This window comes from Spermophilus citellus, assembly GCF_964194105.1.
Source record: "Spermophilus citellus genome assembly, chromosome: 18".
NCBI lineage: Eukaryota > Metazoa > Chordata > Mammalia > Rodentia > Sciuridae > Spermophilus > Spermophilus citellus.
In genome coordinates, this window is record NC_138200.1 from 67,897,364 (window position 1) to 67,925,024 (window position 27,661).

A 27,661-nucleotide genomic window follows, 5' to 3' on the forward strand; every position below is an offset into this window, starting at 1 on the left:
ACAGCATCTGCAGGACTTGTCCTGGGTGAAGAGTGTTTGCCAGACTTGCCCCAAGGAGGGAGTGCCTCTCTCCTCCCTGCCATGCTTCCTGAAGGAGGTTGCTGTGCCCAGCTTCCACTTAAGGAGTGGGGCACTGTTCTCACTTCCCAAGGTGGGCCTGTCTTCACGAGGCGGTTGTCTCAACTCCCCTGTTTATTTGTCTAGCTGGTTATTTACATCAGTGTGGACTCATGGGTATTTATTAAAGTAGGTGGCATCAGTGAGACTTTATTTCTTCACTCTGTTGTCCAGCTCTGGCCATTGGTGCTCTCTCTGTTGGCTCTGGTGTCCTGTGGCCTGCCCCTGTCATGGTGGACTTCTTGGTTTGAGCACTTCCTTCCTTACCAGGTGTTGCTAGGTGCTTCCCCAGGCTTATCCCAGGCGAGAATTGGCCATTTTCCTTATAACCTTATATCGGAAAAAGGTGATAGAGACCTGGATCTTGGATAAGGCATCTGGAGAGGTGGAGGGTCCTGGCGCAGTCCATTGTCCATGGGCTTATAGTCAAGTCTTCTCTTGCATGTGGTCAGAGTGCGTGTGTCCACCTGAGCCAGTCTCCCGCTCTTATTTGCTTTCTTATCAGAAGTACATTACCCACCGACTCACTGTCCTGACTTGGGGCTCTTGGTTTGGGATTCAGAATTCTGTGGTATGCAATGTGACTTCTGAGGAGCCAGGTTTGAGCCTTCTAGAGCTGCTTGGCTCTGGAAGCTCCTTTCCTCCTACAGCCAGTTTTTGAGGTTGGTTGCACCCGGCTCTTCCCATTTCTATGGAGCACTTGGCTGTTGGGATCGTTTAATGCTGTGCTTTGCTTATCTTGTTGTATATTGGAAAGGAATTTTTAATGCTAACTTATCCTTGAGTATTTATTTTTGGATTTTAGCTTTTATGAATTTTTAATCTTTAACCCGTGAGCAATAGCAATAAACCTTTGAGAACAAGTTTTTGTCCCAGCTTGGCTAATTGGATGATTTTTGTGTTGACTAGGTGGCAGGAGCTGTTAGGATGTGGGCTGGCAAGGTGGTAATGCCTCTGGCTGTGCCCTTGTGGGATGGGTGGATGTGGCCTTCGAGGCATAGCTGCCCATGGAGTCTCCATGCCCAGGGCCTTTCCGTCCTTTGGCCATGCCAGCCCTGGCCTCAGGCTCTGGGAGGGGAGGGCTGGAGCTGGTGTGATTCTCCGTTCACAGTCCAGCAGTGAGCACTGGTTGCAGGGCTGCTTTTGCAGGCCAGGAAGTGTAGTCTGGCTGCACAGTGCTCCTGGGACAGTGCTGCTTGTGGAAGGGCAAGTGGGGGCTTGTGAATGCCCCAGCCGCCTGCCACACTGGGGCTGGAGGACTTGAGGGTGTCTGGCTTCATTGTTTTTCTGTGGTCCCTCCATTTCCCCTCCTCTTATTGAAACTAAGACTGGAAAAACATTGCAAGAACCCACAGAGCATGATCTTATTTTCTGTGACCCAGTTTTTTTTTTTTTTTTTCTGGTACTGGGGATTGAACCCAGGGGTGCTCTATCACTGAGCTACATTCCCAGTGCTTTTATTTTTTTTATTTTTAGACAGTTGCAGAGGCTGGCCTTGAACTTAGGTTCCCCTGCCTCAGTCTCCTGAGCAGTTGGGATGATAGGTGTGTGTGCTGGCCTGACCCAGGTTCTTGTACATTATGCAGGAGCATGAATGTGAAAACGCATAGGAGAATGTGTACTGTCTGGAGTTTTAAAAGAAATCTGTCAACTTGTCTTATAATTAGAAAGCAGAAAAATTATTTGAATTCTTGAGTGTTAGCTTGCTTCTGAGACATTTTTTCCTTTGAGATAATTCACAAAAAAACAGAAAATTAATATAATACAGATTTCCCAAACTGAACTCAGTGTGTAGTTAACATGAGTTGCAAAAGGAATGCTGACCTGCACCAGCACAGGATGACACACCATCCTGGTGCAGGTTGGCATCCCTTTTGCAGCTCAGTCTTCAAGTGTTTGCTCAGTATTCAGATTAGTTTCTCTTGCCTCCCACAGAAGACAGAGTGGGCCACGGTGTGGTCAGCAGTGCCAGGTGGCCTGGCTCCCAAAATGGGGATGGGACAGTATTGGTCAGCGGCTGTGCAGCTTGCTAAGTTGCTGAGGGAGGCCCTGAACTGCGGGCACACGTGGTTTGGGTTTGTGGGGGCCGCCTGGAGTGGAGCCCCGAGTCCTTGTCTGCACGTGACCGTGGCATGTGTGGTGTTCCAAGCTTTCCACTACAAACAACTGATTGGTAGTGGCCTTTTGTATTAAAATGTGGCAAACACAAATTCATGAGAAGTAGTTTAAATACTATATTTTTCAGAGAGAGGATATTTTTTAAAAATTTTGTTTAGTTGTTGATGGGCTTTTATTTTTATTTATTTACATGTGGTGCTAAGGATTGAACCCAGTGCCTCACACATACTAGGCAAGTGCTCTGCCACTGAGCCACAGCCCTAGCCCAGAAGAGGGTACTTTTGTGTCTTGATTTTGGTAGCCTTTTTTTTTTTTTCCCCATGTACTTGAACAAAGCCTGAGATGGCCCTTGTTTGGGTGGATGATGAACCAAGGGAGAGAAGAGTTAATTTTCTATAATAGTAGACATGGGCCTGCTCTGGCTGGGCTCAAGGACCAGCTGCATGAGCTGTGGAGCCAGGAGAGCTCGCCTCTGGAAAGCGCTCCTCGAGTCCGTGCGGCGATGTCCCAGGGTTCTCAAGGTCCGTGGAGGTCTTTGAACCAAGGAGACACAGGTCTCCTGCACATGGCAGACCCGTGCCTTGTAAGTAAACTGCTCAGCAGAGAGGGTGCAAGTCCAGAGGAAGCCCGGAGAGCACAGTGAACCTCCAAATGGTGCCGCGTGTTCATGTGCATAGTTTTGCTGTTTAGCTTTTTAAAAAATTTTGTTTTTAATTAATAATTAAGTAATTTTGTGGTACTAGGGATTGAACCCAGGGGTACTCTACCACTGAGCTACACCCCAGCCCTTTTTATTTTTAGTTTTGAGGCCGGGACTTGCTAAGTTGCTGAGGCTGGCCTTGAACTTGCAATCCTCCTGCCTCAGCCTCCCAAATTGCTGGGATCACAAGTGTGCACCACTGTGTATGGCTCTTGTTCAGATTTTAAAACAGTCACCCATCAGAATTACCTGGAGGGCTTGTAAAAGTAAGAAAAGGCCCCAATCTCTCTTTGGGGGATTCCGACTTCCTTAGAAAGTTCTGATGTGTAGGAAGCAGTGCTCAGTAGCTTGCTGCGTGGATTTTGTTTCAGGAAGTCTCCTCTGTGTGTCACAGAAGCATTTGGGCTCTGGTCCAACCTTGCTGTGCTTCCGTGTGGTTACACAGATGTGTGCCTAGGGTCAAGCTGCCCAGAGCCACAGGCACACCCCGACACACACAGGTGCAGAAAATGGTGAAGTCCAGGCAGGGGCTCTGGTCTCGCCTCAGGGTTGTTTCCTATGGTTGTTTCCGTGGCACAGATGACACACGTGTCACCACTGGGGGATGCTGGGGAATGGTTCACAGGACTCAGTGTGCTGTTTTTCTACAACTTTCTGTGAATCTGTAATTATTTAAAACATGTGTCAGGGCTCAACCAGAGAGGCAAAACCAGTTGGGGGCATGCATGTGTACGCGTGTGTGTGTGTGTGTGTGTGTGAGTGAGAGAGAGAGAGAGAGAGAGAGAGAGAACTCTAAAGCCACAAGGGATTTATTTCAAGCAACTGCCCACACATTTGTGGGCTGCTGAGCAGGTGTGGAGTCTGTGGATGGGTGGGGAAGGCATAGCAGTCTGGGCCTGCAGGCAGGAGCTGTTTGGAGGCCAGGCTGGGGGGCACACAGACCTCTGAAGGGACCACCCGGGATAATCTCTCCTTTGGTGGACTGGGGTGGACCAGTGAGGACTTTAATCCTGTTTGCAAAATCCCTTTCCATCCCAGGCACCCCAGAAGTAGTGAGTGAAAAGGGGGAAACACGGCTTGTGGCCAGCCTGTGGCTTGGAGAGAAAGCATGGGCATGTTCAGAATGTCAGACCCTCCAGGAAAGTTCATCATTTCCACCCCAGTTTCTGGGAAAGGGTTCCAGCGCACATACGTGCACATCTACATTTATTTGTGCATTTTTGGCACTTAATATTATTGTGATACTTTTCTCATATCATCCCTTAGATAACTACTACTTTTTTGTGTGATTCTAGGCATGGAATCAAGGGCCCTGTGTGTGCCAGGCAACTGCTCTTCCATGTGTTATGGAAGTTCCATAGCTTAGCTTTTGAAAAATGAAATATTCTTTGTACTAAATATTCTTTGGTACAATTCAAAGTTGATAGGCTTGCATAAATATCAAACCCATAGAAGTCATTTTAGTCCCTTGATTGGCACATATGAGATTGTTGGAGGCTGAACCTGGCTGCAGTGATCAGATAGTCAGAGTCTCCTGGAGGGTGAGGCAGCTCAGCGGCAGAGCACTTGCCTAGCACACACCTGGCCCCGAGTTCCATTCCCAGCACTGCAAAAAAGGAAGGAAAAATTACCTGGTTCCTTTTTTTAAAAAAAAAAAATATATATATTTTTTTTTAGTTGTTGATGGACCTTTATTTGTTTATCTGTCTGTCTGTCTGTCTATCTATCTATGGTGATGAGGATTGAACCCAGTGCTTCATATGTGCTAGGCAAGGGCTCTGCCACTGAGCCACAACCCCAGCCCTACCCGGTTCCTTTTGATACCTGCCCGGTGGATAATTCATCATGGTTTGGTGGGTTACTTTAGGTGTTACCAAAGAACAAGTAGAATGGTCGAAAGATAATAATACCTTTTAATGATGTTCTGTCTTGGAAAACCAGCTGTGGTCCTGTGACAGACTGGGGGCCTACTGAGGTGCTGTTTTTGTACCTGAGGCGGGTGGTTCAGTCATATGGCTGTGACGCCAGGCTGATTTCATGTGTGCCCATCACAGATGAACAGTCTTTTTTCCTAGGAAAGGATGTTTTATTCACTGGTAGTATGACTTTGTATTTTTAGTGCTAGTTCTTTTGCTTCCCAACAGATCACAGCAAGGCATACTTTAGAAAATTTCTTGTGACCATAAAGTGCTAAGGGTTGAAAAATTAATGATTGAAAATACAAATGAGATTGTGCCTCAGGAGTCAGTTGCACGCCTGTAGTGCTTCCTCCAGGGTGTTGCTGGCTCTGGTGGCTTCTGGGTTGTGGCCATTGACCTTTCCTAGAATCTTTTTTCTTCAGAGCACAGCCCAAGGCCCTGTGGCTGTGGCCTGTGTGCTTTTCAGGAGAGCCCGCAGGTAGCACACACTATGTGTCTTTTGGCTATCTGATGCGACGGCTGCCCCTGGCTCCCTAGTGCTGGTGTGTGCAGTGACACTGGTCTACATCGACATCAGCTGGAACGGGTCGGGAAAGGCAGGCTGGTTTTCACAGTGTGACACCCATGCTGGACAACTCGCGGTGCCTCTGCCTGTTGTGCACAGACTATTTAAGCACCCTCTGCCCTGCTGTCCCGCAGAATGTGCCTGTGAGTTAGGAAGGTAAACTCTCAGTTAAGAAGCTCCCCTTGAGTTTATTCTTAGCTAGTGCAAATTAATTGAGGCCTGCCTGGGACCACCTCCTTCCCTCCCTCTTCCCTCAGCAGGCACTGGGAGCTGACTGTATTGAATGACTCTGATGTGCTGACAATGAATGTTGTTGTTTTAAGGTCTTCTTTTTCTTGTGATTCTTTTGTTCCGTAGCGTCGTCCCCCAGACTACAGTAATACTCAACAATGATCGGCAGAACGCCATTGTAGCCAAGATGGAAGACCCCTTGAGCAACAGGGCACCGGATTCCCTGGAAAATATCATTAGCAAGTCAGTAGCCACGCACCACCCCACCTTTCCCTGCCTCTGTGATGAGAATAAGTCAATGTCCCCAGCCAGGGCATGGTTGAAACACGTGGTCCTTCTCTGTTCCCGGGTGATCCTGGCAGGCACAACTTGGTTCTGTGCAGTCAGGAGGGCCAGTACAGCGCTCAGTGTGGGAGTGGGGGTAGGCCAGGAGACCACACCCTGCTTCACAGCCACACAGTGAGGGGCCAAGGGACGTCTGTGTTGGAGCTGATGCGTGATGGAGGGGGATGGCAGTGTGTTTTCACAGTGGTCAGTTGGTCATTCTGTCTGTCCCTATAAGCAGCATGTCAGGCAACTAGACACCTCTCTTGAGTTGGCTGAATGAGATGGGCATGTTGAGTTTCTGGCTTTTTCTTGCACCCTTTTCTTTTGAGACACATTGAGTGGAAGTATGGTGGAGTGGGAGTGGACAGAGAGCACTGGTGCCCACCCAGGGGTGGCTGGAGCCACCACAGGTGCCCTCTGCCCAATGCTCTGAGCTGTGCACATCCCTGTAAGGGTCATTGTTGCTTTTCGTTTCCATCTGTGTCTTCACAACGTTCTGTTTTGCTTTTTCTCAGTCTCTTCTGCAGATTGTTGCTCCTCTAGGTTTGTCCCGGTTCCTCATAGTCTTGGTCCAGCCCTGTAGGAAGCAGCTGCAGTCTCAGGGTGGGCGGTGGGGTGCCCAAAGGCCAGCCAGGCTGCTGGGCCGAGTCCAGCCGGTCGGTCTGAGTGGAGGAGCCACTTTAGGAAGCGTGATGGGCAGCTCCCCCCTCTGAGGACAGCTAGGACCTTAAACGCCTTTTTTGACTTTGTAACAGGGAACTAGTGCTTCCTTTCCCTCCGGGTGCTGAGCAGGCCACGGTCAGGGATGTTGACAGGGCCATTTAGAAGGCAGGTCATCAGTAGTCCCTAGAGTGCTCTCTGCAGCTGGCCCTGTGGCCCTGCTGTGTTGGCAGGACTTCATTGCTGCATGCCACCAGCCCTTGTGATGAGAGTAGCTCTCAGGGAACTCCTGGGATTCGAAACTGGCCTTAGAAACCCACACCATGGTTTGTCCGTGGGAATAACTGGGAGTGTGATTGCGGTTTTGGAGGCTGAGTCACCTCTCGGATGTCTGAGCGGAGGGATGGGCTATCTGGAGCTCTGGGCTCCCTTCCTCTTCATTTTGTCTTTCCTCCAACACAGCCCTAAAAATGACTCTTACTCAAGCCAGCATTTCATAGCATAGCCTCTCCACCCAGAAAGCCGTGTTCCAGGCCCAAGTCACAGTGAGTCTCAATCCACCTCTCTTGTGGTGTAAATATTTTCTTTAAACCTTCATTTTATTTCGTACCATTTCTTTCAGCCCCAGACTGTTTCTCCATTAAATTGCTATTAGTCTTCGTAGAAAAGCTGTGTGGGGAGACATTGGTCCATTGGTCCATGCTCAGTCAGATGCTGTGGTCACCGGGAAGAGGACTGTCCAGTGAGTCAGGGCTGACCTCGGCGTGTTGCCCAAGTCACTCTCACCACAGGCTGCTGTGCTTGCTTCCCGCCAGCGCTGTTCCCGGGCGGCGGCAGAACACCATCGTGGTGAAGGTGCCGGGACAGGACGACAGCCACTATGAGGACGGGGAGAGCGGCTCGGAGGCCAGCGACTCTGTGTCCAGCTGCGGCCAGCCGGGGAGCCAGAGCATCGGGAGCAACGTCACCCTCATCACCTTGAACTCGGAAGGTGTGTCCCTAGGGCTGCTTTTCTGCTTGGCCAGCACAGTGATTGTGACAGCCTTGTTTTCATCATTTTAGGAAAGAAGTTCGCACTTATTGTCTTTAAGAAAAGTGAAATGATGTAGAAATAAAGGTGAAGTGCAATAGCTTGAAACTGGGTGGTGGTGCATGCTCCAGGAGACCGCGGAGGCCGAGGCAGGGGGAATGACAGTTCAGAAGTCCGCGAGGCCCTAAGCAGCTTGGTGGGAGCCTGCTCAAATAACGGTACACGGCCTGGGATGTGCTGCATGGTCAGGTGCCCCTGGGCTCTGTCCCTGGTGTGGGGTCCTTCTGTGCCCGCGTGTACACCTGATGACTTTGTAGCTCACCTTTCACTGTTTTCTAGAGTAGGCTCTTTCCATGTTGATACAGATGTCACTTCCAGGTCATGCATTTAGCAACTTTCTGATGCTCCCTGCTGGTGGCAGTCCTGTCCTGTCCTCATTCCCTGGCAGCCGCAGGTTCGCACTCTGCACCGCAGCTGGACGTGGACCCTGACGTGCTGGGCTGAGAGATGCTGTTTGTTCTAGTTATGGCACACGCTGCCTCTCCTGACCGGGGTCTGCACGGACGGGTGGGAAGGCTGGTAGCTGGGTCTGTCTGTTTCCTGGACCCCTGCCCGGGGCTTCTGAGAGCCCCAAGGTGGGGACGGTCCTTCTCTCCTGAGGGGTCCGAGGTACCCTCTTGCCTGTCTCTTGGCCTGTGGAGACAGCCTCATGTGCCTTTGAAAGGCTTCATGTCACCTGGAGCCCTCATTTGCTCTTGTGACTAATTTTGTAGCCACCATAAGTGACATTGTTACCACAGCGTGAACAACAGGCACAAAGCCCTAGATTTGACCCCAGCACTGCAGCAGAACAGCACAGAGCGACAAGAACGGCAAGAACCAGGCCGACTCTGCTGTGTCTGCAGAGCTCTGGGGCGGGGTTTCATTTACCAGGGAGGTTTTCCTGCTTCCCCATCTCAGTTATTGGTTTTTTCCTGTAAACAGGATGTAGGTTTGTCAGCTTAACAAAGAGTTTTCTGTTAGAGAAACTGGTTACCGCGGCTGAAACTCTTGATTAAATGTTTTTTCAGAAACTGCTTTTACTTCCACTAAATTGCTAGGAGTTAGATGGCAGAACAGTGAGGAAAAAAGAGGTAACCTTTTTAAAAAAGCTTGTATACCATAAAGTCGACTGTGTTAAAGCATCCATTTCAGTGGTTGTGACACTTGCTCTGGAATGCCCCCCACGGGCACCTGTGGAAGTCTTGGTTGGGGTCTGCAGTGTTATTGGGAGGTGTGGAGCCTTTAAGAGGCGGGGCCTAGTGGGAGGATGTTAGGTCATGGGGTGTGCCCATGAAAGGACTGGGCTCTCTTTGCTTCCTGGAGGGGCCACCCTGAGGTGAGCCTCTGCCTGTGCTCCCTCCATGACATGCTGTGCTACCTCAGGACCAAAGCCAAGGGGCCAGGTGACCATGGACTAAACCCTTTGAAACCCTGAGCCAGAATAAATCTTTCCTCCTCAGTTGTCTTACCTTGGGTACTTGTGACAGGGACAGAGGTGGCTGATTTCATGGTGGCTAGTGTATTCATAAGGATACAACCATCACCTTTATCTAATTCTAGAACTGTTTTTTGTGGGGTGGGTGCCAGGGATTGAACTCGGGGGCACTCGACCACTGAGCCACCCCTCAGCCCTATTTTGTATTTTATTTAGAGATGGTCTCACTGAGTTGCTTAGCGCCTTGCTTTTGCTGAGGCTGGCTTTGAACTCCATCCTCCTGCCTCAGCCTCCTAGTTGCTGGGATTATAGGCGTGTGCCACTGGTCCCAGCTAGAATGTTTTTTCCTCTCTGAAAGAAACCCTCGCCCTGTAGTAGTGACTCCCCTCCACCCTCGCCCTTCCAGCCCCGCCTCTGTCTCAAGGGGCTTGCCTGCTGTGTACATTTCACTAAATGGACTCCCTGTCCAGGTGGTGGCCTGCAGCAGTAGCTGCATAGCATTGTGGCATTTGTAGCTGAATAGCATTGTCCTTTGTCAGTTGATGGGCATTTGAGTTACTTCCACTTTGTGGCTGCTTTACGTATTTACATATGGGTGAACCGCCAGGTGAGGGCAACTGGCTCCTTTACACCAAGTGTGAGGAGAAGAGGGTGCAGCCGATTCCCTCCTCGTGGAACCCTGTGAGGCTCACTGCAGGACTGCAGGGGAGATGGGTTGCTCTCCTCCTCCACGTGGATTTTGCGCAGTTGGTCTGGTTAGCCACGGAGGCCTTGGGTTCAGTTAGTGTAAACCCCTCCAGCTAAAGAGCAAAACATCCCTGGGAGTCTTGAAAACAAAAATTCCCCCTTACAAATTTCTGTCTGAGTGTGGTTGGTCAGCGTCACACGTGTCTGCTGGGGAAGCGCTGCCTGGCGCTGAGAGGAAGGTGGGGAGCACTGGTGTCTGGACATGGCGCTGTTCACCTCCTTTCTTTACGTCCGAGTTCAGGTTCTTTAAATGCGAGATGCCACTCCATGTAAGACATATGTCTTTATTTGATTTTTTATTTTTAAGACATGCTTCTTAGCAGAGGCTTCGAGCACAGTGTTAAGACCACGTGGAAAGCTGTTTCTGCCACAGGGATCTTGAGCTGTAGCACGGGGTGTTAGGATCAGACTAGAGACATTTTTCCAGTTTAAGATTTTACTTTGTTTTGAAGAAAGGTCAGAGTTCAGATAGTTCCACCTTCTCAGCCATCACAAGAGGACACGGATGGGTCTGTTGCTGATCTCTGAGGGATGGACGCGCCCGCAGCATGTCATGTCTGCAGCATGTCCTGTTGGGAACTCGGCTAGTGGAGCCGCCATGTTGGTTCAGTGGTTTGGTGAAGGCTGTTTGGAGACGGAGGGTCCTCTTTAAGTGATTGCTGTGTCTGTAAATCCTGGAAGAGCAGCTAGTCCTGAAGGTCTCTTTCATCAACTCACTGTTGAGGGCAGTGGCATCCCTGACCTTCGGTAGGACTTATGCGTGCTGGGACACAGATTAACTGCCCAGTACGGGTGCTGCCCTGGCTGGAGCAGCTGCTGGGCAGAGAGCATCAGGGCAGCAGGTGCCTGTTGGAGAAGTAGTACACATGCGGGGTGCTCTTGGGTAGTAGGCTTGTCTTTGGAGTGTTTCTGTGGTCCCTGGTAAGAGCCAAGAGCTACAAGTGTACAGATTGTTTTTGTCGTCTTGTGTAAGTATTTAAGTGTCTGAAGTCTACAGAATCATGAATTTCAAAGCAGTTTTCTTTTTTTAATTTTTAGTTGTAGATGGACACAATATCTTTATTTTATTTATTTTTATGTGGTGCTGAGGATCGAACCCAGTGCCTCACAGATGCTAGGCAAGTGCTCTACCACTGAGCTACAGCCCCAACCCCTCAAAGCAGTGTTTACTTAAGAATTCCAAATGCCATTTTACATCAGGCTTGGAGTCAGTTTATTATACTGCAAAGGTGACAGCTCAAGTTTTATCCTACTTTTTTTACTTTTGTTGATGATGTAAACTTCATTTGAATGAGAAAGAAGGTAACTCTTAATTGTTCAGAGCACTGACCACTAAACTCAGTTCTTTTTTTTTTAGAGAGAGAGAGAGAATTTTTTTTTAAAATTTATTATTTTTTAGTTCGCGGCGGACACAACATCTTTGTTGGTATGTGGTGCTGAGGATCGAACCCGGGCCGCACGCATGCCAGGCGAGCGCGCTACCGCTTGAGCCACATCCCCAGCCCTAAACTCAGTTCTTGAGTTTATCTTCCACTGGTGGTTTGGGTCCTGGTGCACTCCTGTCATTGAGCACTGGAAGTGTGGGCAGATGGAGTTAGAGAAGCAAATTAGCTAAAATGCACAAAATTAAGGAATTCAGTTAGGTTTCTAATAAAGCACTTTAATTCCTGCAGTGGAGGCATTTAATAATTCCTGCAAAACTTGACTCATCCTGCATATCAGAGTTGGGTGCTGACTGTACTTTGGTGACTTCTTGTCTCCGTCAGGTTCTGAGTGCTCTGCAGCCAGCACGGCGGCCTCTGGCACTGTGATGTGCTGAGCAAGGGCAGCCAGGCAGAGGCTGGGAATCTTCTTTTTCAGAGGCCATCAGTCAGGAGAGCTGGCAGACGTGTCCTGCAGGATGTTGTTGGCTCTGTGCACTGCCAAGTCAGATTAATAACAATTTGCTGTGTTTACAAAATGTCAGCCATACATATGCAAAGGAGGAAATTTTGCCAAAAACATTCTTTGAACATTTATCTTACATGTATTTTAGCATAAATTGTTATACATGAGCACATTTTCATGGGATCATGAATCGGCCTCTGAGAAGAGTGACAGGGTCAGTCTGGTGACCTAAGGGAACAGAGTTACTCCAGACAGACTGGCCTGGGATGTGAGTGGTCTCAAGCCCAGCATGTTGCCTCTGTTTCTGCTGTGCCAGGGGTGGCGGGACATGCAGCCTGGGACACTTGGCCTAGTCATGAGCATGTGGCACATTCTGCTTAGTAGGTAGGAGTTCACCTATGGCCTCCAAGGAAGGTAGGAGGCAGGTGTGGCAGGATGCACATCATGCTTCAGACTTTGACCTCATTAGCTGTTTGTGTCATTGTGAGCAACCAGGGTGTCAGAGGTGTCCAGCCACAGAGAACTGGGCCCATGGCAGGGCCTTGGACCCTCCCTCTGGAATGACTGCATGACCTAGTCTTTTTAATCAGTGACTAAATAGTAATGTTTGCACATTAGTAGTAATATGTTTATAATAGGATCGTTTGGTTGATTTACAATTACCCACTCAAAAAAAAAAAAAAAAAAGAAAGAAAAGAAAAAAAGTAGCCCATGGTGGAGGGGTAAGTAAAGAAAAGAAGGCATTTTGAGAGAAAATGGTAGAATATATTCATTTCTAAATTGATGTCTCTGTAATTTGTAGCTTGTGGAGTGTCAATGGAATGGATTTCTAAAATTCTCAAATTCTGTGTCAGATAATTATCAAGTCCCAATAGGATGGTTCTTGTGGTGTCCTCCAGGCCTGGGGTCTTCACTCAGTTCAGAGCACGTCCTTCCCTTGCAGTCTTTCTGGCCCCCATTCCCATCCCGGATACTTCTTTGATGACCACTGGTTCGCGTGGTCATCAAAGAAGGATGAAGGTCTGTCATGAGCATCTGTTGTGACGTGGTAGGGCTCTGGCTGCAGGTGTCCAGTGTGGGTGTGTTGTACAAACGTGGCTTCATTGTCAGTGGGTCCTTGGCCCGAGGGTCCTGGCTACCCCAAATCACGGTACTTTTCATGGAGCAGATAATCGTAAGTAGCATAACAGTAACATTTCATGGATCACGTGGAAATCTTATGAACCTAACTCCCCTATCCTGGGGGAAGAAGCACACTCTTTGCTGTGAAGGTTAGTCCATTGCTGGGCTGGTGCATAGTTGCTCAGGCTAGAAAGCAGTGGGTACTGACTTTGGTTTCCTGATTATCATTTGTTGTCAGAGCATTTCTCCCATCTCAGGCAGTATATTGCTTTTAAGATTTGTGAACAGTTTGGGCAGGCCTTTACAAAGGCCAGAGGAAAGTTAGTTTTTGGTGTGGATGAAAACTATCATCCAGTACTGGCTCATGACAATGAATCTGCTCTGAAAACCTGCCGGCAAGTTGCCTGGAAGAGCTCTCCTGCCTGAAGCTGTCGTGCTGCGAAGTGACTTCAGTCCAAGTCTTTGAGCAGCCCTGAGGCCCTCAGCAGGACACAAAGTAGTGCCCTTTTTTGTTTGTTCACTGTGCTTTGCTGGACACTGTGGTGTGTGACTAGTGACCTCCAGTATGACACAGTGCTGACCACAGGGAGACTCACAAGTAGCTTAGGAAAACTGTAGTCATCGGCTGAGGGTCAGAGGGGTCCTGGGGAGGCAGAGTCACAGGACAGAGCCCACCAGTGTGTCTGGGAAGTGAGAACCTGCTCCCTTGCTCTTGGCTCCTCTGAGCTGTGGGTGGAGGGATGGTCAGTACAGCTGGGGTGCTGGGGTAGGATGGGTGGGAGCCACATTGTCTCTGGAAGGACTGAGCGGCAGCTGGCCTGGTTGGGTCCCAGTGGTGTTTGCAGGTATAGCCAGTGCCTCGGCTTCTGACAGCACAGGGTGCTGCCGCCCCTCCCTGCATGTTCACAGTGGGTCCTTGTGCTCCCAATCTCCAGGTATTAAGTGCAGAGATTCTCGGTGTCAGTGATAACACCTCCTGTTTGAAGCTTCGGCTAAGTCCCAGCTCTCTTTCCTTCTCCATCCTTGGGGCAGCCAGCCCTGACTCTCCTGGCTTTGCAACTGGACTGCTGAGCTCTGTGCCTTAGAATTAAGACCTGTGACTGAGCCAGGCCTTCGATGGTGAGCACTGCACCCAGTGGCAGGCACTAGGTTGTCTAAGACATAGTTGCAGATCAGTTAATAAGTACCCCGGAAGTTGGAGTCTTCAGCATTCCCCCGTGATACCTTGACAACCCCTGCCGGGGACTCCCTGTGCCTCTGAGTCACGTGTCCACTTGACTTTTTATTCACAGGCTGAATCTAATAGTGGATGGCTGGTTTTCACCACAGTGCCTGTGTCTAAGCTGGTACCCGTGGCACAGCCTCTCCACTTCTGAACCATCAGTGTCTCTGAGAAATGGTGCTTCTTCTTCATCTCTTACTCAGTTCTGAAAATCAGAGCTGTTTTCCATCCTTAGCTACATCCAGGGAGCCCAGCCTGAGGCGCCCTGAGCAGTGCTTCTAGCCTGGCTTTATCCCCACCCCAGGGACCATGTTTTCCGTGGACAGGGCTCCCTGCCTGTCCCTGATGTTCCGTGGCAGTCCTCTGGTTCAGGGAGCTGGGTGAGGCTGTCTGAGAAGAGCAGCGGGCCCGAGGCTCGCACTGGAGTTGGGGTCAGAGGTGGCCAGAGTGTGCTAGCCCTGGGCTCTGGGGATGTTGCTACTGTAGACCTGCCCAATGCATGTGTTCAAGCTGTCACTCTGCACTCCTCCCTGGGAGATCGCGAGTTAAGAAGTGTGACCACATGGTTGAGGAAAACACTTGTGGGGAGGAAGGAGCTTTGGCCTGGAGAAGAGGCTAGGGAACCTGTGCTCTGAGCAGGGGCCATACTCACTGCTGGACTGTCCACAGAGAGAGGCCCAGAGGGAGGCCACGGGAAGGGAGGGGTGGCTGTCTGGAATGCTGGGACAGGACTCGGGTGTCCTGCGGAGATGGCGTGTTCCTGGGGGCTCCTGTAGTGCAGATGACAATGGTGCTGGCCTGTCACATGGCCTCTTGTAGAGGCAGGTCACAGTGGAGATGGGTGCACTGAGCTCTCACCTGGGACAAGTGCACTCTGTGGCCATCACACCCAGTCAAGAGGATGCACAGGAAAAGTGGATGCCCTTGCCAAGCAGCTGCCTCTGCCCGTCCCTGCCTGGGTGTGTGGCAGAGCTTAAAGCAGAGGAAAGACGTGAGGCTTGTTTCCCGAAGCTCATTGCACTGCCGGGGTGGAAAGAAAGTCTGGTGTCTGAGCCAGAGCTGATTTGATGCCCTCTCTGCCCGAGTCGGGATGACCTGGGCCTGTGTGAGCCGTGGACTGCTCCCAAGGGCACTGCAGCGGCTCCAGCTGCTGGCCTACAGTGTGCCACACCTGGTCGTTTGCACAAGCTTTGGGCAGGACCCAGCTGGGTAGCTTTCCAACGAGTGGTCAGCCCTCAGTGTCCTGCCTTCACAGAGGTCACAAGGTGGTCTAGCTCCCGAGGAAGCCTGGAGTGCAGGGCAGAGTGTCTTCCCCATGTAGGCTGCCACATTCATCTTTTTGAAATGGAGCAAGCAACCTAGGTCACCTTTGTGGGCATGGTATGACCCTTTCTGTCTTTGTCAGACTGGAGCCCAGCCTCTTGCAGCCACAGGAAGGTTGGGGGATTGGCTGTGGGTCAACTTTCCTGAGCCTGTTTGAGCCAAGCACTGGGGCCATCTGGAATGTGAGCACTTATTTGGAGCATGCCCTGAAGCTGGCTCACGGAGGACCCCGTCTCTTTTTCAGAGGATTACCCCAACGGCACCTGGCTGGGCGATGAGAACAATCCTGAGATGAGGGTGCGCTGCGCCATCATCCCCTCTGACATGCTGCACATCAGCACCAACTGCCGAACGGCCGAGAAGATGGCGCTCACGCTGCTGGACTACCTTTTCCACCGTGAGGTGCAGGCCGTGTCCAACCTCTCCGGCCAGGGCAAGCATGGGAAGAAGCAGCTGGACCCGCTCACCATCTATGGGATCCGGTGTAAGTGGGCCTGTCCCAGTTCCTGCCTGGCTGGGGGGGTGGAGAGAGCTGTGGAGGCATCTGGTGAACTGTGTGCAGTGCTGGAGAGGACGCTGGGCTCAGTGGTCTGTGTCATGTGCTCCTGGGTTGGCCTTCAGAGTGCCCAGCCCGTGTGTCCTGAGCTTAGACACCAGGTGAAGCTCCAGAGGTCTGGGTCCAGGGGAAGCAAGGAGCCTTGAGGCCATGGAGTGTGTGCACAGGCTCTGCCCTGCAGTCCCCAGACTGGCACTCACTGCGCTTCCGTTCCTTAGCAGCTCCTGCTGGAGTCAGTCTCTTGTAGGGAAGGGGCACAGGCTGTTGATTAGGACCCATCCCATGACTGCTGGCCCCTTGATGGCCTCTGTGCCTCAGCTTCCTCAGTGACGGGGAGAAACTTGGCAGAGCTGCTGTGGGCTCTGTGAAGCCACTGGGAAGGGGCAGTGCGTGCTCAGGTCCCTCTGCTGGGTGCAGCCCTCAGGATGAGTGGGAGTCCATCTGGGCCACCTGTGTCAGCGAGGCCTTTGCAAGTTAGGCACCAGTGTGTGTTCAGGTGGACCCTGAAACATTCCAAGTGCTCATTTGCCTTTTCCCCCTGTGCTTGCTTTGATACTTATTGCTGATTGCACCTCACAACACAACACATACACAACACATACACGGGCACAGGCCCACCTCCTGAGGCCTCAGCTCAGCCACTGATGAAGAGCAGACCAGCATTGCCACCCTGCCTCCCTCTGTTGCTCCTTCAGAGTCTGCCGTGACATCCACAGCTTCAAGGCTACAGCCACAACCATCCCAGTTAGGGAAGACTTTTTTCTCCTTCCTGTTTGTGGACAGAAATATTTTCCCCTGTTGGGCTCAGTGGTGCATGCTGATGCGCCTCCCAGGGGCTTGGGAGGCTGAGGCAGGAGGATCACAAGTTCAAAGCCAGCCTCAGCAATTTAGCGAGGCCTTAAGTAACTCAGACTCTGTCTCTAAATAAAATACAAAATAGGGCTGGCGATGTGGCTTAGTGGTTGAGTGCTCCTGAGTTCAATCCCTGGTACCCGCTCCCCACCACCCCCCAAAAAGAAAAAAAATATCCCCCCCCCCAAAAAAAATCTGCATTTTGAAACACACGGTAGGTCACATCTCTAAGTACTGTCTTTTGAAATGAGGGACATGTTTATTTGAAGGGGGACTTGCTTTCTGGGATGTGGGCTTTGTGAGGGCTCCCAAGGATCAGTGGGCCTCCCAGAATTCGGGCAGATAACGAAATAGTTTGTGCTCCGTCAAAAGTAGCACATTCTCGTGACTTTAGAAAACGTGGAACATTCTTTTAAAGAGTGTGTCTTGTTGTTTGAATTGAGAGCGCAGGAGCGGTTCTTACAGCTTTTCCTATCGGTGATATAAGCCTCTGCTTGAACTATGCAGAAGAGCAAGTCCTAACCTGCAAGTTGCCAGAAATGAATTGAAACACAATCAGCATGACACCCCCTGACCCTTGGGGACATCTGTGAGGAAGGCTGGTATGGATGAGGGACCCCTGAGATCTCCTGGTGCTTGGTGGGAGTTTGCTTGGTTGGCACAAAGTCCCACACTCCCAGGTGACCTGCAGACGGCTGCAGTCCCCCCTTTCAGCAGGCAGCTCCTGGCAGAAGGCACAGGCACACTTACCTTGGGGAGCCATCTGTCTACCCCACCTGGGGCACCCTGCAGGGTGTGTTGGGGTCCTGGGACTGCTGCAAAGAGCACTGCAGACTTGGGGCTGGAGGCCCAGGGGTTGGTTCTCTGATGGGTCTGGAGGCCGTGTGTCCAAGGTCCAGTTCTTGGCAGGCTGTGCCTCCTCTGCTGGGGCTTTCTTTCTCCTGGCTTCTGTTGGTGGCTGACGCTTCCTGGTACTCCCGCCTCGTGGCAGCCTGGCCCCAGCCCTGCCGCCTTGCCCCAGGGCCTGTTTCCAGTGTTTTCCGCTGTCTTTTTCTCCTCTCCTTATAAGGACACCAGTTATACTGACTGGTGTGACCTAATTTTCACTTAATGAATCACATCTGCACAGACCCTGGTTCCCAGTGAGATCACACTCAGAGCTCCTCGGAAGGATGAGAACTCGAGGGGATGCTGCTCAACCTACCGTATGGGATGTGGGTTCTTCTGAACTTGCTGGTTGGGTGCTGTCTCTTCTCCACTGCTGTGGTGACAGGGGAGGCTGCCCATGTGTGCCTTGGGGTCAGGACATGGCTGTGCACAGGTGCTCCCATTGGCCCATCCCTGCTCAGCATGGCAGGGCACAATGAGTACCCTAGTTTGACCTAGAGCTGGCATAGGTCAGGTCCCTGTGACTGATGGAGACCAGCAGAAGACCCCTCATTGGCAGGGACCTGGACGCTGTGCCCTCAGGCAGCAGAGAGCAGCACCAGGGCTCGGTAAGCTGAGGAGCCTTATCTTTTTCTTACCCACGTGTGCAGTCGTGGTAGTGGGACACCGGCTGGGCTTTGTGAGGGAGGCTCTGGATATTGAGGGCCTGGGCCTGGGCCTGCCTGGAGTGTCACCATGAGGACACATTGCTCAGTTCCCCATTCAGAGCTGAGTGGATTCCTGTTGCTTTTCTAAGCCAGCTGCTATCTAGTTAGGTCTGTAATTTCAAGAAATAAGTTGCTGACACTCAGTTTCCTGCTTTGCATTCTCCTGAAAACTTGAGATTCTGTTAACAGGGATCATGTTTATCATTCCTTCATGCCTGATAAATCGAGTGTGCCACCCACCGAGGACAGGAGACTGAGCTCTGCTTGTGTGTTACCTCTGCCCTGTCCCCCCATAGCTCCTCTCAGGTCCACTATGAGCCAGGCTGGCCAGGGAGAGCTGGAAATCTGGTTTTGTGATTTGAACACATGTCCACAGTAGGAGTTCTGGAGGGTGGGGAGGCAGTTACATGGTGGGGAGTGTTTTCTGCCCCAGGGTAGACTGCCTGGCAGCTTGCAAGGGCAGGGTGAGAGCTGGCTGGGGCCTCCCCTGAGCCCAGTGGACAGGTGTGGCTCCGGCCAGTGGCAAGGGTACACCACCTTGCTTTCCAGTGAGCTGAGTGTGGCTCTGTGGGTAGCAGGTGCCCGAGGGCCGGTGCCAGCAACTTCTGTTCTTTGTGTCTTCTGCCTGCTGTCTCCCCAGTGCACTGAGGCAGCGGTGGGGCAGCCTGAGCAGAGCAGCAGCTTGGTGGCCTGGCCTCCCTGAGCATCTTGCTGGGGCCTGGGCTGTGCTGAGGGCCACAGTGGAGCCGCGCCCCCCCCCCCCCCCCTTCCGTGGCACTGGAAGGCAGGATTGTAAGGCCATTGCGCACTCCTGCCTGGTGTTTGACTTGGACATGAAGGTGAATACTCTTTTTCCTTGAGGTTGTTAAACATGAATCAGACAATAAGGTAGTTGGTTAGTGGTGGGTTCTTTGGTGGCTGTGGTCTGCAGTGGGTCCTTGTCACTGCAGTGGTTACTGTCCTGCTTGGTGTCCTGACTTGGTGAGGCTTTGTCCTGCAGTAAAGCCATACGCAGCACACTGTGATCACTCAGTAGGTATTTATTGAGTGATGATTCTGTGATTTCTTTAGAGGTGACCTGAAAGTCAAAGACCCAAAATTTGCTGCTTAATTTACAAATATTCTTTTCTGTAAGATGATGAGTGTTGCTCCCATGCTTTTGGTTGCTCTTCCTTATTCTGGGGTCCTGCCCCATTTTCATCCAGTTTCTTTTTATCTAGTCACAGAGTTTGGTTGCCATTCATTTCTGCCCTAAGGACACGCTCATATAAAAAGCCAAGAGCTCTTCTCAAAACCACCACTACCACCACAACCACCACCACCACCACAACAGCAAACCATCTGATACTTAATACAGTACTTAAAAACCCAACACTTCCTTTGTTTTCTGGTGTTTTGCTCCCCACAGGAGCAGGTGTGTGGGGACAGGGCAGTAGTTAACTCTCAGTGGATGGTTCAAACCCAGGGCTCTTGGTTCTCAAAACAGCATTTCAGTGTGAGCGTCGGACCATGACAGTTCTTAGTATCATCTGTTTCCTTGGAGTGGATGGCCAGCAGAGAGGAACCTGCTGAAGGACAGAGGCCTCATGATCCCCACGTTGCCACTGGGTACAGGAAGGGCCTTCCAGACCCTTAGTCTCCTCGTAGCTGGCTGGGAGCTCCTCTGGATGCCCATCAGTGATGCTCTGAGAGCTGTCTGTGGAAGAGTGGCCACATGGGTGCCCGTGGGCACTTTGCTCTGCCAAGATGCTCTTCAGGAAGGTGCACGTCCACCTGCCCCATCCCTGCTTCATGTTGGAGTGTAGGTAGTGCCCTTCTGCCAGGTGTGCAGGGGTGCCAGGGCAGAAGCACTGCACAACACAGTCCTGTCCTAGAGGTGTTGTGTTCAAGGAGAAAGGTGAAAAGGTGTGGGAGTCCATTAGCGAGTGTCAGAGCTGAGGGCGCTGGAAGGGCGCCGGAAGGGTGCCGGAAGAGAGCCTTAGACTGCTGCGATCTCCCTGTGTCGATGGGATAGCTGGGCATGTGCACAGGGAGACACATTTCAGCTCCAGTGTTTGTGAGGGTGGTGCAGCAGGGGCTGAGGGCAGGTGGGACTGTTGGGGATCGGGCTCCGTAGGGCTGGGGTAGCCGAGAGGGCAGAGGAGTAACAAGTGCAGTTTTGGAAAACCAGATCTGACTGCATTGTTGGGATCCTGATTTGATTCTCTTGGCATTTGGGACATGAGATACTGTTCATGATTTGGGGGCAGACGGGGGATGGGACTGCAGCAAGCCTGACACCTCTTTCACCCAGCATGCAGTTGGGCCAGGTCCTTTATAAGTTAAGTGGATTGGAAGGAGGTATAACTAGGTGAGCCTGCACCTGGTCTTGGAAGGCCACTTATCCCCCGACTGTTCTTTGGTAGCTGAGCTCTGGCAGCTGGCCACTTCAGTGTTCAGGTCACTCCCAGACAGCAGGGCCCTGGAGGAAGGCTGCACCTCACTGCTCTCTTTGGGATGTGTTCTTCCAGGTCACCTTTTCTATAAATTTGGAATCACGGAGTCTGACTGGTATCGAATCAAACAGAGCATTGACTCCAAATGCCGGACAGCATGGCGGCGAAAACAGCGAGGCCAGAGCCTGGCGGTCAAGAGCTTCTCGCGCAGGACTCCGTCCTCGTCCTCGTACAGTGCCTCAGGTAGGCCCTGTGGCAGGCGGTGCAAGTGGAGCCTTGGGGCTCAGTGCAGGGGGAGGCCTCCCCCTAGCTGAGTCTGCAGTGGCCCCGGGACCCTTCCCTCTGGGTCCATGAGTGAGCGTGGTGAGGCTGAGAGAGCACAGTAGCCCTGTCCTGGTTATCTCACCAAGGGACACCCTGGCCCTCGGCCCCGAGTCCCTGTGGGCTCCGGAGCAGAGGGAGGGTTTGCTCAGACCCTCCTCTCCTGCTGCCGTGGAGCTCCTGAGCGTCTGGCTGACTTAACGACACAAGCAACACTATCGTTGTTATTTGCAGGTGACTGCAAGTGGAGGGTTGGGGGAGTACCAAATTGTTTTTCTCTTTTTTCTGATTTCGAGTTTACGGACCCAGACTTCTCCAAATAGTCGAGCAGTCTCGCCTCCCCGCAGGCCTTGCTGGAGAGTGGCTTTCCCTGAAGAACTCCCTGCAGCCATGCTGTGCGACTTTGCCTTTCTGTTGCCTTTCACCTGAGACATCTCAAAACACTTAGAGTATTTGAATTAAATAATTTTCCTAGACTCCCCACAGCAGCTTCCTTGGCAGGAGCTCTAGGAACCCGAGGGCTCGGCAGTGGACGGGGTGGCCCTCCCAAGTGCTTCCTTGATTGGAGACGCTCTTCTGGGAGCTGCAGAGCAGATCACCTGGATCTGTGTGCACATCCTTGGGGAAGCGGCCTCCTCCTGGCTGTTTTGGGGGGGTCATCAGACCTCAGCCTTGGCTATTGCCCAGGACCTTGAGATGGATGTGGCTGCTGTGTAGGCCACAGAAGCCATACCTGGGCAGTGCTCTTGTGAGTGGCTGCAGGAAGAAGCTGTGCAGGAGGAATCAGGCCTTGCTGCCCTGGCTAGGAGTCCTGTCACGGCAGCTCTGCGGGACCTGGAGGAGAACTGTGCTGGTGACGTTCTGCACAGGACAGAGAGGGAGCCTGTGGCATGGACACAGCAGCGGGAGTCGTGGCTCCAGGCAGGGACGAGATCCTGTCGATGGGCGGCAGGCGGCAGGTGTGGAAGCTGTGGTCACCTGTGTCCCCACTCTGTCCAAGCGTGGAGGCGTGGAGAAGGCGTTGGAGTCTGTGTGTGCTTATCTTGGCAGTGGCTGTCTCTAGTTATTGGGGTTACGGTTTTTATTTCATTTATGTCTTTGTGTTTGACTCTGGCTTCCACGTTATTTCCAGTGAACACTGTATTAATTTTATAGTTTTTAAAATGCTGTTTAATTCAAGGGGTGGAGATTTCTGCTTTTAGTGACCATGCAGTAGCAGGGCCAGAGTGAAGTCTCCTATAGACACCTGGACAGGATCCGAGAAGCTGCTTTGTGGATGTTGGGCAACAGGTGGCCAGGCCTGTGCTCCCTGAAAGAAGGAAGTGGGACCTGCCCCCACTCCGAACCCCTCTGGAGTGTGAAGCAGTGAGGATTGTCAGGTGTAGCCCACAGCCGGGCTGGGGCTGTGAGGGGCTGAGGCAGTGAGAGCTGTGGGGAGAGGGCGGGCTCTCTGTTGCCTGTGTGAGTCCTAGAGGCACTTGCCCAGAGGGAGGTTCCTAAGTTCACTTGGGCTGAGAGGCGTCCGGTTCCCACAAGACAGAATGCAGAACCCTCTGTGACAAGTCCAGCTTATAGCAGGGGCACCAGAAGGCCTTGCCTGCTCAGGCTGAACTGTCCCCAGAGAAAAGTTGCCACAGTCCAGACACCTGACATGGAAAAAGGCACAAGGCCCAATATCCAATCAAAAGAACCAGAGGGAAGGAGACTGTGACCAGCAAAACCAGCAAACGAACAGACCAGGCATTAACACGTCTATTAAAGCATTTTAAGGGGGAGCAGGAATGTAGTGGAAGTAAAGAATAGAAGATACACAAGCGCCAAGTGGACTTCTGGATGTGGACCGTGTGGGCGGGGTTACCAGGGCACAGTGCCATTCTTGATTTCACTCATGTCATTTGGTAGGGCTGGACCTAAGTTAAATTCCTAGTCAGGGACAGTCTCCTCACAAATCTGTAAACTACTGGATGTGGTGTCCTGCATTACTAGGGCACTGAAGATCCCTGGGGTGTGTCTGAGGAGGAGAAATGCGTCAGCACAGGGACGGGCAGCAGGGCCTCCTCGCCCAAGGCTGGACTCCTTGTTCTGTGCTCAGGCGCCTGAGCTCCCCGAGTCCTGCTGTGGCAGGGGCACCTTGCACATTAAGGTGCTGCTGCCTCTGGCTAGCCTGCCCCTGTCACAGAATGTTTCAGAGCCTTTGAAAGGACTGTTCAGGGACAGGTTCTGTGGTAGTGCTGGGATGCGGGGCCATTGTCTTTGGAAGCTAAAGGGTTTGAAATTGAGACCTCAGGGTATGATTGGTCCTTTTGGTGCCTGGAGAAGTGGCCCCTGGATGAACTGGGCTGCTTTGGGTGGGATGCTGAGAGGGGCACAGCACCAGTAGGCATGGGAGGCAGATGCAGCCCAGCTGGGTTTGTTCATCATGGGGTCTCACGGCCAGCACCCCATTCCTATTCTTCATGAATGTTTTCCTAACGTGTTCTGTAGACCTTTCCAGCTGTCGGGTGGATGGCTTTGGGACTTGGTGCTCAGGTGGACTAGGTGTGGGACCGGCCTTCTGCAAGCTCCACTTGCAGGTGGACCGCTTTGGAAAAACCTTGCATTCAGATTCTGATTCAGATACCACGGCAGTGACCTGAAATTCTGTTTCTAACCAGCTCCCAAGCGACAACCACAACACCAGCCATGCTCACCCTTGAGCCAGGCTGTGCATTGGAATGTGTAGGGTCTTGGGCAGGTTGACCTTCAGGTCCACTGCTGACTTTGCAGGTGGAGACTGAGATGCCTTTCTCTCAAGCTCAGGTGGTCTGTGGTTTTTCTTGTCTTACCGTTGTTTTTGTCTTTGTTTTGACTTATCAGTGTCTGTCTTTCAGTCCTCAGTGTTCTCTGACTCGGTTTAATGATAGTTTATCAAGATGTCAGTGTTTCTCTAAGATGCTGTGGGTCTCTTCACACTAAGTATGCTGGTCTCTGAGGGGCACAGCTGGCCGCAGGGCGGTGGGTCTTCAGTATCTGAGCCATGTCTGGGGGACCCTGGCAGCGGGCTGACTGAGGTGGCTTTTTCAGAGAGGCGAGGCCTTGTACCAGGGGCAGGGCCTTCCTCACCCTTCTCTTTGGGCAGCTGTCTCCAGCTTCCATCCTAGTGAAAGCAGCACTGCCCCATCAGCCTTCTGTGCCCAGTGTTTGGAGTAGGAGTGAACTCTAGAGGGCAAGGCCAGTCGCCAAGACCCCAGCTGAGGGTGGTCAGCATGGGGTGTCCCTGTGGCTTGAAGTGCTCCCTTTTCAGGGGAGCAGTCAGTGTGGCTTCTGATCATTGGCTGCTGCTGCCGCCCCAGGCCCAGGCTCCTCCCCCCCTCACAGTGCCCCCTCACAGTGCCGGGTGAGTTGAGGACAGAGAGCACCTTCTTTTTAAAGTTCTCTGCTTTGTGAACTTCAGTGGACTTAATCATTACTTTAAGGGACTTCTAGAATCTGCCATTGTTCATTTTGTGTCTACTCTTGGTCTAACAAAGCTATTTTGGTGACAGAAATAACTCAGTAAAATGTAATTAAGGCACAATTCTGGCTTAATTACATTTTACTGAGTTATTCAGTGAGGTTGTAATTCAGTGGGGTTGTCTCGTTCACCTTTGAATTCTCAACCAACAGAAAAGGAACTTCGAAACAAATAAATACTGTAGGTGGGATCCTGTGCCAAGGATAATCTGTTTAAAGATTATCTGTTATTGCCAGATTGAATACAAGTCATAGTACACTGGTTTCTAGAGAATTTCTAAAAACTGATTTATGAAAGCACTGTTCCATGCTATCTGGCAACACCGCCCAGATGTTTACACATGCTTGAGTTTAATGTGGCTTAATTTTACTGTTTAAAACACACTGAGTAAGGGCTGGGGTTGTGGCTCAGTGACAGAGTGCTAGCCTTGCACATGTAAGGCCCTGGGTTCCATCGTCAGCACCACATAAAGATAAATAAATAAATAAAATAAAGGTATTGTGTCCAGTTACAACTGAAAAATAAATGGTTTAAAAAAAAAAAAACAACAGTCTCATTGGCGAGTTGGAAACCGTGGCTGGGCATCTGTACAGTAGTGGCCAGTGTTTAGAGTTGAAGAGTACCCTCTCTTGAAGCCCACTGCCTGCATTCTGTGCACGGCTGCCTTTGCTTCCTTCAGTGAGTGCTCTGGATGCTGGGAGGAGCCAGGCCAGGAGAGGTGGGGAGGCCCTGGCTGGGCCCTGTCTGTGGCTCCCTGTCCCTCTGGATGGCAGCCCGCTACCTTCTCAGTGCAGTTCTGACCTGCGCTGGTGTGAGCATGTTCACCTCTGGTCACTGCTGTAGCTCCTGATCACAAACAAGTGGCCAGTGCAGATTTTTGCTCTAGATGTTAAAATTACTCTGCTTTAAACTATGGATTTAACTAAGTCTTTACATTATACAGTTGTGGTGAGCCCTTGATCAAATGGTAATTTCAATGATTTGAATCTTCCGTTTGGAAATCATTTGTATCATACTAACAAATCCTATCTTCTAGGATTTTTTTTAGAATTCTACGTATGAGTAGAACCATTCTTCTTAGGCATATTTTTAACCATTGGAAACCATCAAACTCCATTGATTATTATTATTATTTTTTCCAATTGGAGCAGAAATACTTTGGGAGTCTGTTCAGTCATAAAGCTCTTATTAGCTGCTGTAGTGTTCTCTAAATATTTAGCTCTTGTACCTCTCATAATGAAGTTTGAAATGTTTTTTCTTGCTTTTTGTATTTGGTACCGGGAATTGAACCCATGGGTGGTTTAACACTGAGACAATCTCCAGCCCTTTTTATTTTAAATTTTGAAACAAGATCTCACCAAGTTGTTGAGACTGGCCTGGAACTTATGATTCTCCTGCCTCAGCCTCCCGAGCGGCTGGAATTATAGGCCGGCTTCCTTGCATATTTTTTAAAAAAATTTTTTTTAAATTTCTAGTTGTAGATGGATATAATACCTTTATTTTATGTATTTATTTTTATGTGGTGCTGAGGATCGAACCTAGTGCCTCATACATCCTAAGCAAGCGCTCTACCACTGAGCCACAACTTGTTAAAAAATGGCCATTTAAAATTTTTTGATATTGTTTGAAGTAATTAAAAAATATAATTTTTATCATTTTGCAAATATTATCATCTTATTATTGTTATGTTACTTTAAGAAATGTATTCAGTAGACTCTACATGCCTTGGCAGTCTGATGCCTACTAGGAGCTGCTTTAGAGTGCTAGGTGGCTCAGTGGTGGAGCAGAGCACACGTCCAGCTGGGGCCAGGCTCACATTCACCGAGTAGTGTGCCAAGCAGTGTGCCGTGTGTACACCCCCACCCCCACAGAATTGTTATTGTGTTCTTCATTTTTCTTCTATTCATATTAACATTTAACTTTTTTTCACAAAATTTTCTCCCACTGTAATATATTTTTATGTTTAAATGTTTTTTAATTGATCAATCATAACTCTCTACAAGAAAAATATATATGCACTAAAAATTTCTTAAGCCCTTAATGTTCTAAGTGTGTTGGAAAATTTGGATGGAGGGACCATTACCATTAAAATGAACATATATCAAAGCAAATATATCTTACTTTGGGTAAACATAGAAAGTAAAATTTTGTTTTTGAAGTGTGTCTGAGTGGATGAGGCTTTCCCCTGTTTATTACTTTTTAAAAATTAAATAGTTTAGCAGATAAAAATGTAGCGGTGGTAGGTAGTGACGGGACACCAAGTCCTGCTGGATGTGAGCATGAATCGTGCTGTGAGCCAGGCCTGCTCGTGTCTGCAGACGTGTGCCACTCCCCTGTGGTGAAGACTCTCGGAGCCCTCTCCTCCCTCCCTTTGCAGAGTGTGGCATGCTGTCCCTCCCTTGGTGAGCACACTGTGCAGTGGCACCTCTTCCCTAGTCACCATTACATTCCAGGGGCAGACACGATGGGCTGATGGCCCAAACAGGGCTTCACACCATTGGGTCTTGTCTTTTCAGCCCTGCAGTGACGTCTGGTGCTCTTTGTTCATGTGACAGGCTTACGCGAGTAGCAGGGGTTTGTTATGACAGTGGCCCTGATTTTTTACACTCTCTGGTCTTGGGTCAGAAATTTCAGTTATCCCAAACTTACTATTAGTGACCGTGCAGGAAACTGGGGACCTGCTGATCCACATCAAGGGGTGAGGTGTGTCTTATGTGAACTGAGGGGCAGAAGGGACCTACACTGAGGCTGTCTGTGTGACGCCCTGTGCTCCCACTCCTGTGCTCCCACAGAGACCATGCTGGGTACCCCACCACCCTCCAGTGAGCTCCAGCAGCCGCAGCCGCAGGCCCTGCACTACGCCCTGGCCAACGCACAGCAGGTGCAGATCCACCAGATTGGAGAGGACGGGCAGGTGCAAGTAGTATGTATCTTCTCGCCAACGCGACTGGGAAGACTGGGGAG

General features: G+C 50.8%; 1 protein-coding gene across 10 annotated transcripts in view; it reads left to right on the forward strand.

The window, feature by feature from the left end:
• The window catches only part of BANP (BTG3 associated nuclear protein), an 85,506-nt gene that overhangs the window by 36,900 nt on the left and 20,945 nt on the right, over positions 1 to 27,661 (forward strand). For 6 of the 10 annotated variants that reach the window (XM_081275630.1, XM_081275634.1, XM_081275635.1 and 3 more), the window contains 5 exons: positions 5,777 to 5,893; positions 7,453 to 7,628; positions 15,690 to 15,929; positions 20,959 to 21,126; positions 27,490 to 27,620. In XM_081275630.1, the coding sequence (XP_081131756.1) occupies positions 5,777 to 5,893; positions 7,453 to 7,628; positions 15,690 to 15,929; positions 20,959 to 21,126; positions 27,490 to 27,620 (832 nt within the window). The remainder of the gene's footprint in view (positions 1 to 5,776; positions 5,894 to 7,452; positions 7,629 to 15,689; positions 15,930 to 20,958; positions 21,127 to 27,489; positions 27,621 to 27,661) is intronic. The other 4 variants (XM_081275637.1, XM_081275638.1, XM_081275639.1 and 1 more) reach the window with 1 other exon arrangement.